At 38.7% G+C, this 11,874-nt stretch overlaps 2 protein-coding genes across 3 annotated transcripts; both read right to left on the reverse strand.

The window, feature by feature from the left end:
* Positions 1–166: 166 nt before the first annotated feature.
* On the reverse strand, positions 167–3,924 carry LOC107569710 (D-glucuronyl C5-epimerase-like). 2 transcript variants are annotated; one of them, XM_016255846.1, is made up of 5 exons: positions 3,790–3,924; positions 3,485–3,530; positions 2,829–3,399; positions 1,557–1,796; positions 167–1,454 (listed from the first exon to the last, which is right to left on the reverse strand). In XM_016255846.1, exons 3-5 carry the CDS (start codon positions 3,316–3,318, stop codon positions 430–432), a joined length of 1,755 nt encoding a protein of 584 aa, XP_016111332.1. In that variant the 5' UTR covers positions 3,319–3,399; positions 3,485–3,530; positions 3,790–3,924; the 3' UTR covers positions 167–429. The 2 variants fall into 2 exon arrangements, with proteins under 2 accessions (XP_016111332.1, XP_016111333.1); XM_016255847.1 differs by lacking the exon at positions 3,485–3,530.
* Positions 3,925–4,640: 716 nt separating this feature from the next.
* On the reverse strand, positions 4,641–11,309 carry LOC107569699 (NADPH oxidase 5-like). The gene is given in 12 exon segments (XM_016255836.1): positions 4,641–4,810; positions 4,899–5,065; positions 5,142–5,241; positions 5,571–5,655; positions 5,747–6,021; positions 6,134–6,316; positions 6,555–6,730; positions 7,502–7,655; positions 7,722–7,959; positions 9,717–9,927; positions 10,938–11,088; positions 11,190–11,309. Coding segments are annotated over 12 exon segments (1,992 nt in total). The 3' UTR covers positions 4,641–4,678.
* Between the last annotated feature and the right edge of the window lie 565 nt (positions 11,310–11,874).

An 11,874-nucleotide genomic window follows, 5' to 3' on the forward strand; every position in this document is an offset into this window, starting at 1 on the left:
GACTCCAGTCCTTGACTGAAGAGTACACCTGCTTCTCGACCAAGCTTGTTGCCCGCGGTCTCTGCCACATCATACAGCCCAATCAGAGAGTAGATAAAGCCATTAAGAACAAACGAACTAGGCGTTGTGGGGTATTCTTCATACCAGTCGTACTTGGTGCTGTGCTTTCTTCAAAATCTGTGTAAATAACTGTGCATTGCTTCTTACATTCAAATACACCATGATATTTTGGAAATAAATATTTTAGGTGACTCCACATTCTCAAACAACTCTAGCTCTTCAGCAAGACACTTTTAAGTAATCAAGATGGATACAATATGAAACCCTTTTCACGTAAAGTAAAAATGCTTATTTAATTATTAATGCTCAGTTTACTTCATTCTCAAACATTAGTTCACATTTTTATATAAAATTGCCATCTGAGAAAGTCTAGTTGTGCTTGGCCCGGCCTCCTTTCAGGTAAGTCTTCCATCGTTTCACATAGTCCCTGAAAATGGGGGCACTGTCAATTGATGCAAGCAGTTGTAACTGGTTGATGTGCGTGGTGTGGTAGTCCCAGCGTGCTAAATTAGGGGCAACACCCAGGGTAAAGTGTCTTAGGTCATAAACCGTTCCAGAACCTGTGTCAAACAATGGCAACATGGCCTTGAGCGACTCCAGTCCTTGACTGAAGAGTACACCTGCTTCTCGACCAAGCTTGTTGCCCGCGGTCTCTGCCACATCATACAGCCCAATCAGAGAGTAGATAAAGCCATTAAGAACAAACGAACTAGGCGTTGTGGGGTATTCTTCATACCAGTCGTACTTGTTCAAGAATGTCGCCTTGACGCCACGTTGTTCCGAAGTCCTCTTGAAGGGGGATGTCGCTCGGATTGCTGCACCGAGGTATGCAGGGTTGTGCGTCACCAGGTACGCCCTGACCAATGTCGACATGGCTTGGCCTTGGGCCATGGCGGAGTACCATCCGGGCTCCAAACTCTTGAAACCCTCTCCGAGCTTACGGGTCACCTTAATCGGCCACCCTCCATGCTCATCCTGGTTATGAAGAAGCCAATCACTGGCGGCAAAGAAGGCAGCCATGTGTGCAGTGGAAGACACAGTGATATTGCTGATAAAGCCAGAACCTCTAAGAACCAGCTGGACCACACGGCGAGGCATGATCTTGGTTGCCTTCACCACTTTGGTGTTGGACAAACCGACTCCTTTACGCAAATCCGTCACTAAATCGCGACTGACAGTACTCCACGAGGCTCGAGAGCCGATGCCATAGATGACCTCTCGGTCTTTAAAGGAAAGAAGGAGTGGACTAGTGATGTAATGGATGATGTAAGGAGGCCCCTTTTCTGTGGTCTCCAGAATCACAGAGACGCTACCATTGGAGACAAACTTCACATCAAAGGTCAGGACGAAATCTTTTGCATTGTCCAAGACCAAAGACACACCATCAGAGTTCTCTATGAAAATACAACAAAGTTGTCATCTATCTATGATCATCACAGCAAAACAGTCGATTCATCTGAATTCACATCAACAAAAATGTAACAAGGAATTCCTACCTGCTGTGACAAAATGGTTCGCAAACCCAGAGCGACCTTGATCCTGGAGCTTGGACAGCGTGCAACCCTTAGGGACGACCCATGGACTTGAGCCACCCTCTTTTTCCTCGGACATGCCATAGATCTTTATGTCAGGTGGCTTTTCTGTGAGGTTTTTGCTGTAGTGGCTCAGCCCATACTGAGCTATTTGGATGGGGTAGAAGTAACCCTGAGGACCCCACTGGGTAGAGATCGGTACACCTGTGAACAATAAAAACACAAAAGGTTGATCCCAGAAATGGTATAATTCTTTATGAAAGCATTTTATGAAACTTCAAACGTATGTTCTTTTAAACCAGGGTTGCCCAATCCCGTTCCTGGAGATCTAACTTCCTGCAGAATTCAGTGCCAACCCTGCTCCAACAAACTCTCTGTAATTATCAAGTGTTCCTGAAGATTTTAATTAGCTGGTTAAGGTGCATTTTATTAGCGTTAGAGCTGAACTTTGCTGGAAGGTCAATCTCCAGGAACAGGATTGGGCACCCCTGCTTTTGACATTTAGGCTACGTTTACACTAGTGCGTTTTCATTTTAAACCACATAACTTTTGCTACGGTTACGCCTGTCGTTTACACTACTCCGGCGTTTTAGACCTTAGAAAACGGAGACTTTCGAAAACGCTGCAGACCCCGTTTTAGTATGAAAACTCCGGGGTTGCGTTTCAGTTTAAACGGACCAAAACGAAGAATTTTAAAAACGATAGCGTGGCTGCCAACAGTTGCTCTGCATATCCTTGATGACCGTGTAAACAATAACATCATGCTCATTGTTGTACCTGCATGAATGGTCATGTGACATGCATTTTCGGTTGTGTAGTGTGGACGGAGATCGTTTCTGAAATGCAGTGAAAACGCAAGTGTAGACAAGGATCGTTTTCATTTTAAAACGGCGTTTTAAAATGAAAACGCACTAGTGTAAACAGGGCCTTACACTTGTTTACATTTTAAAAGAGAACATTATGTGAATAAATAACCTGCGGCTGCTCACCGTTACGTGTAATGCATGCCAAATGAAAATCAATCTTAATAAATAAATGTCGTTTTTTGTATCAATATTTATTCGTTCCTCCTTATTCATTTCAAATACAGTTTCTGAACGTCATTTACATATAAAAAGTAACCCTGAACACCCTGAGTAGCTGGTTCAGGTGTGTTTGATTGGGATTGGAGCTGAACGCTGCACGACGGTAGCACTACAGGAACAGGGCTGGCTACGCCTATTTTATGCAAACTACCTTCCACACCGCTGATGCATTTCACCCGATCCCGCACTTCTACGTTGTAGCCCTCAAAGGACATGAAGACCCCATCCGGGTGGTAAGGCTCCCTTTGGGCGTACACCCGTGAGTAACTGTGGGAGAACTCAAACCGTTCCATCCCATCATACTGCACCAGACGCCCGTAGACGTCAAAGTACCTTTCCAACCAGCTGAAAGGCAGATACACCTCACCCCTCTCCCTACGGCCTTTTATGATGACATCTTCATTGATAAGACAGTCAATCTGCTCGTAAGTGACTTCTCTGGATCCAGGCGGTGCTTCAGGGGCTTGGCCGTTCTCTTCGTCCTTCTCTGGGGTGGGTGCAAACTCCAGCTGAGGTCTGATCTGTGTGGGTAGGTCTTTGTCACGGGAGCACTTGTTCCACAGCAGTACAGTGATGAGGGCAAACACAGCACAGATGACTATCAGAGTCTTGTGATTGATGCGAGCCACCAGACAGCGCATTGTCACATCACAGCCATGCAGTGATAGTGGAACATCTCAGGAAACCCTTAAGGTCCTGTTAGAGCGATTCAGGTGCAGCATCTGCGGACAGAGATAAATATGGGTCCACCATTTTGTCATATACTTGGAATAACCCACAATATATATCAAAATATCAACATCTAACCATCAAGATCACTGGTATACTGAAGTCTTATGGTGAAGGCTTACACCTATAATAAATGTAAGTGTACAATTAAACGTTAATGTATAGCTACATACCATCTAGAAGCAACTTGCATGGTCACATTATGAATTGGAAACAAATCCATTTATTGAGCACTAATCCTTTCAGCACATACACAGGCGAATGATTATCAAATCTAATCGCATCACTCTAAATTGAAGCTGCGAGGGCTCATGTGATTTTGAATGCGAATGAGGGCGTTGAACAACATGAAGTGCTGTAAAACGGTATGAAAACATACTTACGCTCACATGAAACCATCGCACCGTCCGCTCGGGGGTCTATGAAGGCATAATATAGAAGACGACAAAGAAAAATATATGAAGCGAGTCCTCTCGCTCTAAATCTGCAACATAGTAGATGCTACAGCTGTATCTGATGCAGCACTGGCCAATGAGAGGAGACGGGCTTCCGTGGCAGCCAATTAAATGTCAGATTGGTGTGACATTAGTTGAATATTATGACTGATAATAAACGACTATTCCAAACTATTTCATCTTCCAAGAATCTCAAGGCTTTTAAAACGGCTCCATCTTATTTTGGTAAAATAATTAACATTTTGCAGACACTGTAAAGTGTATGTAAAATTTTGACCACAACTGTATTTGGTAATATTGTATGTAATATTTATTATTATTTTTATATTATTATGTCTTGGCAATGTAAACTGTTTATGTCATCAAAGCAGTTAATTTTTTTTTACACCTTTCTCAAGTAACAGTTTTTCATTATTTGTATTTACATCTTAGTAACTAATAATTCCTACTGTGCATTCTTGAATAAATTACGTCATACTGTTATTTACATGGCAATTTTATATGACACCAACTGCAGAGACTATTCTCTTACTGGAGCTAAAACTAAATAAATAAAATTTTTATATGATGCATAATATCCAGAAATGGCATTTCTAAAATCAATTAAAAAATAATAACTATAATAATAAAAAAACTTATACAAGTTCATTAAAAGTGTTAAAAGGTTACTTACACAAACACTGCAAATAAATGAAAACATACAACAACGTGAGCGTTACAAAACGTACAACATCAGACACATCGGCAACATCAGATTGTCAGATGATTATTTCCTACTATTTGTTAGATTTCAAGCAAATGAAATATTATAAATTCTTCAAAAATTTTCTTTGTAGAAGTTGAAGCCGAACTGCTCACACTGGGCCTTGATGACTTTGGCCAGAGCAGGAGAACCGCAGTAAAACACATGAACCTTTCCTTTCTTTTCCTCAGACACCTTCTGGAAAACCTGAAAATGCATTTAAACATTGAGAATCAAAGATATTGGGGATAATAGAATAGAGTAGAGTAGAGTAGAATAGAATAGCTTTTCATACCTTGGCCCAATCTGGTCTGCCTGGCTGTGTGCGTGTGCGAAGCCCAGTGATGGAATCTCTCTTCTCTTTCTTGGCCAGCAGGTCCAGAGCCATCTGCAGACCTATGGCCTTCATATCATTCTTACTGAGGGCTGATGTCATGTACATGTGCATCTCCAAAAAACGGCCTGAAAACATAAAAACAAGCATGATTGGCCATTTCAGTGCCAACCCTATCTCCCTCTTTCTTCGGTTCTCTCTTACCCTCTGGCTCTTCATCTGCCTGGTCCATCTCCAGCTTGGTCAAGAGACTCACAAACCACTCAAAGGACTTCTGATCTCGGTTGATCCAAATGAAGTCCACCTGCAGGAAGTTAGAAGACATTTACAAATTTCATGAGATCAAATTTGTTCATGTTTATTAGCTTTGATGCTATCTATACAATGTAAAAATGATATGATCATTAAATCATAGCAACATGTTTTAATTTAGCCAATTTCAACTGAGATTCAACAAGACAAGATTTAAAAAAATTAGTTGAACTGACTTGTACAACCAGATTGATTACTTAATCATTTAAGACAGCATCTGAACTTTAAGGAATAGTTGTTGCAAAAATGACAATTTTGCTGAAATAAATATTTTTTTCTCCTATTTATTCTAGTTTCCATTCGACTGATCACCACTCTCACCTTCCTCAGTTTCATTTCGTTGTCTTTGATGGTTTCACACCAGGAATAGTTGCAGTTGGGGTAGTTTTGCTTTCTCATGCGATAACTGGGGGAAAAAAGACAAAAATAAATATTACATACAATTTAAAAAAATTTGCATGTGCTTTTTTTTGATGCAAAGAAAACTTTAGTCTCACCGGCACATAATACTCTGCAAAATGGATGCAAAAGGAGTGATGCCGATTCCAGCGCCAATAAGCACTGCATGTTCAGATGCAAAGATCTGTCGGGTTGGGGTGCCAAAAGGTCCGTCCACATAGCACTAACACAAAAATTTACCTTGCTGCTCAGGAGCGCTGCTGATGGTAAACGGATGCCACTCGTACTTGGCGATAACAGGAATGTTTATATACACATAATCCCCAGGTTTGAAGTGAAAGAATGGAGGCCTCTTGATTACCAAATGTGTTACCTTCGAAACACAAATAAAAGGCAGTAGAGGTGAAGCTTTCAGCATGGATGACTAACTAAATGTTCCAGTAAACTAAACACACCAAAATATGTACATTGGCTCAGATTTTTACCTTTGAGGGCAATATGTTGACTTCAACTATGTACAGCCCACCCATGCGGGACACTGCTATTCCAACAAGTTTCTCAATGAGGAACACCACTCCTGGCACCACAAACCATTTCCAAAAGTTCGCACAGTGGACGATCAACAGGGCCCAAACCCAGATGTAGGAAAGATGGGACCAGTAGAACACCTACACAAAAACAAACCCATTTCTTGAACATATTATGCTTTGACAAAACATATTTGAATGGTATTTGTTTGTTGGTATGCATGGCTGAAATAATGTGCTGCAATTTGCAAACAGGATTCTTTGCTGGTCTTGAAACAATCATCTTTTTCAGCTCCATATTTTCCAAATCAACAGATATTCACAGAAGCGAGCATCAGCACATTCTTGCTTCTCATAAATTTAATCAGCAAGCCATCACCTCAAAATGACCACTGCGTCTGACGAATGTGCTGGAACACACCACCATTAAGCAGATGAGAACCTGCAGAATGACGCCCGTGATGGAGGCGGTGCCATTGACCCAGCCAATCCCAGGACGGATGGTGAAAAGATACTCCCACAGCTGATACATACCATCAGTCTGAGACATTCGGGCTAAGAACAGAGAGAAAGGGATATTGAGAAATATTCTTTATTAATATGTTGCTTTTACTACAGTATGTTACAAAGTCATATACTTTATACACTCAGTTGAACCCTATAAAGCCTACAGTATCATATATGCAATCTATTATTTCAGGATGAATACTGGACTGAAGCAACTTAGGCTTACTTAATTATCCATGCATAATTTTTGATGTATTAAATATGATACATCAGGCTAGTAGAGTATTTAAATATAATCTTATTAAGACATTAATTATAATTTTGGGAGATAAACAGTGACAACTGATATGTATATGCATTTTATGTAAGTAGTCTGTTATACTGTTATTAAGACCTCATTGATTTACAATACAAACTATCAAACTATAATCTTAATTTTTATTTTAATAATATAAATATCAGCAACTGTACCAAATTACTAATTTTTGCATATTTAATGTTGGGCCTCTGAATAAAATTAAGGTGCTTTTTCTTTCTTGAGTATGAGCTCCATATTTTCTTTTATTATTATTACTATTATATTTTGTCAAATTTTTTTTTATTTTTTTGGCCTATTATTTCATATGTCAGGCATTACAGGGTTAAGTAAGTAAATAATGACAGAAGTTTTATTGCAGGTAATTAAAATGCATGTTTACTTTATGATTAGTTCAAGTTCACTTTTTTTGTCCATAGAATGAACGTCAATGGAGTCCAATGTTTTTGATATTATCCCTTTAAATTAATTAGACCATTTTTAACAAGTTTATTACAGGTTACCAAAGTTTATGACGTGAGCACCAGTATGTACAATGCTGAAGATCAAGATTGCGTAGCCCACGATCTGATGCAGTAGAATGTTCTGGTCCAAAGGTAAGACCCTCAGCACCCAGGTGGCACGTAGCCACGTCAGACAGCGCCTCAACATCAGCACCTGCAAGACAAAACCTTGTCATTACAGGAAAATGAAATATCAGATGAATCCATGAGTTCAACTCACCATAACCAAAGTGCAGTTGAGATTGAGACATTGGCCGCAGCCCTTGGCCACCATGAACCAGGGGCCTCCATGCGCATTCTTCAGCATCGCGATGATGAAGAGGAGCACATTCAGGAGGGCATACAGGCAGAGGAAGAGCAGCTTGCGGCTGTTGTTGTGCCAGTACGCCCGCGTCAGGTAACGAGGAGTCTTGCATTTCTTCTGCTCCAGATCGGGAGGTTTCAGCCAGTTGGCGGCACTGAGTGAAAACAGAGAAAGCAGTATTTTTTTTTTGGTAATAAATTTGGTACATTTTGGAGCATTTATGTTTGATTGCACAGCAGCAAGTTCTGGTTTTGGTAAAGAGTTACTAGCTTCGAGGTGAATCATAACATTGCAAACTTTGATTTGAACTAAAACAATATTTGAAAACTGGACAAAAAGGTATTATGTAACAGCTTAAATGAGGGAAATAACTACAATCCCAACTACAAGGCACTGCGAATTAAAAACGACAGACAAATATTAAATCACTGATTTAAAGATATTGTGTATACATATAGAAACAACATATTTTGTTTATTGCAAATATGTTTATAGATACAGATGTTTAAGTAGTTTGCAAGCGAATATAGACTGACTATATCACATTATTTGCAATGCTTTATGGGAGCAGATGGGCACTAAAGAGTTATTTTGGTGCAATTTGCTTGTTTTGATTCTGGGACTGGTGGAGATTTCTTTGCAGAATCATGGGTAATGTATTTTTTCACCAGGAATTTCACTGTTAAACATTCAGTAAGTTTAAATAATGCAGACTGAGGGCTTCAGCAAAAGCACATACCATTGATTAATAACGATAGTTCACAGTAGGTCTGTCTTTAACAAGTTATCATTCAAAATCAATAAGTTATTGACTGTAGCACCTATACATCTCTATGCCAGGGTGGTGACTGTCTTAATGAGAGAGTCTTTGAATCATTCATTCAACCGATATGTTCAAAAACACAGATTCATTTCGAAACAAAACAAGTTGTCTTTATGAGTGAGTCATTGATTCATTCACTCAACTGATTCAAAAACACTGATTCATTCAGGATCTAAACATGGGCTGTGTCCGAAATCGCCCCCTATACCCTCATTCACTATTCCCTACATTAGGTCACTAATTCAGTTCACTAGAAGGAGTGAAAGAAAACGAGTAGTGAATTCGGACACTGAGTGCACCGGAAGGAATGCCGCTTTCGCATAGTTTGGGCTTGCTGTTTATTAATCATTTGAAACTAGCAAACTAGCAGCTCCAGTAGTAAGATTAAAGGATTTATCTTGAACTCTTTCACGGAAATTATGTATAAACCCTAATCAAACAATTTAATAATCAATTTACAATGAATTTATACCCGTGTTGTACATTATGCTTTACGCCATGGATGAGCGCTTTGTAAAAATGAACGGATTATTCAGCTGCGGGCGCCATCTTCGGGAATTAATTCGGCGCGTGACTCTCACGGTGCATTATGGGCATTCTCTAGCCGTTGAGCGTGCACCAGTTGTACACTCGTTTTTGCAGTGCATTGTGGGATTGAATGAGTGCACTCAAGAACGTCCACTATGGTTTCGGACACCACTAGAAATGGCTGTTCCCTCAAATAGTGCCCTATTTAAGGTTATAGGGGGCGATTTCGGACACAGCCCATGGCAAAAAAAAAAACACTGATTCATTCAGGATCTAAACATGTTTTTATGAGTGAGTCATTTAATCATTCTGTCATTCAAAACACTCAGTCATTCATTAATTGGACACCGCTAGTGTGTTGCTCAGACGTGCAACTTTATTTGATACTATTTTCGTTGCCAAAGGAAAAATACACAAATTAACTGGCAAAACTGTATCCAAAATATAAGGTTACTCAGTAGCTATTAACTTCTTTCTCACTGAACTGTAGTATAAAAAGATATCATATATCATTGATCAGAAAATCAGTGGTCTTGTGATTTTGCATAATCATGTCTTACCTGATGGTAAGGTTCTCCATAACCTCAGGAAAGTTCTCCAGCTCTGCCTTCAGCTCTTCAAACGTGATAGAGCCGCTGTTATCTTTATCTGCAGATTCGAACAGCGCCAGTGTCAGGTCATCCAGCTTTTCCTCAGGAAGTGAGATCGCACTCTCACGCAGACAGGATTTCAGAACTGTACGTAATTCATCTGGGTCTATGGAACCACTGCCTACATGACAGGTCAACACAATAGCCTAATTGAATTAATGGTTTACCGCTGATTGTTTAACAAAGTGTAGGGTGTAAGGCAAGTATGACATGTTCCTGGATCAACGTTGTTTTTGGAACAGCATTACAGTCAGCCAATCCTTTCAAAGTCCCTTTAAGTCATTCTACATGATTAGGTATTCTATAGTCTTTGATATTAATGATAGGACGGTTATGGTCCGTGTAAGTTAAGTGGAATGTTGTGCCAGGAACAGCAAGGTATAGCCCTATACATTAATACATCTCTCTCTCTTCACTCTTAAGTACTTTCAATTATAAGTCCTACTTTATTAGCATGATTGTGTTCACATACAATATAGCCAAATTAAGTCATAAACCAGTGTGCACAAAAATTTTAGCCCAATAAAGTTTTCCGTTTTTTATTCCTTTCCTAATAAGAAATGAAATGGTCAAAATGTATGCGGACCAGGAACATATTCTACTTGTGTAAATCACTTTGTGCATTTAACTTGGCAATCAATTTCTTAAAGCATTTCAGAATAATAAAATATGCATTGTAAGACAAAAATGCATTATGGGAGCGCTTCTCAAACTTAACTGTAGCCTAACTCTATTGTCAATATTCTGAGATTCACTGATTTTTTATTTATTTCAAAAAATTTTTTGTCTTGAGCTAAAATTATGACAAATGTGGTTATTCATTAACAAGAGCTGTTAATACATTAATCGTGATTATACTCCAGGATGTTTTTTGTAGGTAACGTCACATGTTAATGCATTGTTGTTGTTTTTAAAGAAAGAAAATATATAAATATGTAACAAAGATTTCATTTTCTGGATGCAGAATCTTGATTTTTTTAGCATTTAAGTATTTTAAATCATATTATATTGTTTAATTCTTTAAGTAATTATTTACACTTGTTTTAAATTATTCTAGTTATCATTTTAATGTAATACCATTTACCACTGAATTCTAAAATGAAAGAGTAAAAGATGTACTGTACACCTTACCATCCACATCATAGACCTGGAAGAGGAAGCGTAGTTTGTCTGTCTCACTGCCATGGATCAGAAGATCTAAAGCCTCGAGAAGTTCATCCAGACTGATGGAGCTGCTGCCATCAGAGTCAAACAAGGCAAAGAACCTCTCCGCAAAAAAAGACTACAACAAATAACAGGAGAAAAAAGGTGATCATATTGAGATCTTTTCAGAATAAGATAATACATTAATATTATAAATGTTTCCATGATCAGAAAGCTCACCTCTTTTACTTTCAGAGCTGTTTTAAACTCATCCAGGTCGATTTCTTTGTCGTCTCCTGCAATGCTCTCAAACTGCTTGGTGACCCATTCCAGCCAGCGTGAGTCTTCTTCTAGACTCATGTCTCTGCGCCACACAGTACACACACTGTATTAGCAGTATCAATTCATAAGATAAATGTATTCCCAGTGTCCTCTCAGAATCATATTTAGTCCATAACTACAGACATGTAAACAACATTTTGCGGGAAACATATATTTTGTCAGACAGTTGCAATGTACAGCATCAGGAGAGTGGTGGAACAGAAAGTCTTATAAATATAGATAGGAATAGTTTAGTAGATTAGCATAACTGTACGTGTAAATAATGGTTTAAATTTGAATAATTTATGTAGGTATGCATATAATGGTTTAAAAATAAACATTACTCACATTATTATTAAATAAATATTTTAAAGCACATAATGCAATTATATGTATATGTATGTATGTATGTGTATATATATATATATATATATATATGTGTGTGTGTGTGTGTGTGTGTGTGTATAGTGTTATGTATTTATAGATCAGTATATATTTGTGTATATATTTATATACAGTACATATAGCCTATATACACAAACATAGAAATAAACACACATACAGATAGATACACTCTTAAAAATGCTGGATTAAAAAGGGACAA

The sequence above is a fragment of the Sinocyclocheilus grahami genome, unplaced genomic scaffold (assembly GCF_001515645.1).
Source record: "Sinocyclocheilus grahami isolate Dianchi unplaced genomic scaffold, SAMN03320097.WGS_v1.1 scaffold1374.1, whole genome shotgun sequence".
NCBI lineage: Eukaryota > Metazoa > Chordata > Actinopteri > Cypriniformes > Cyprinidae > Sinocyclocheilus > Sinocyclocheilus grahami.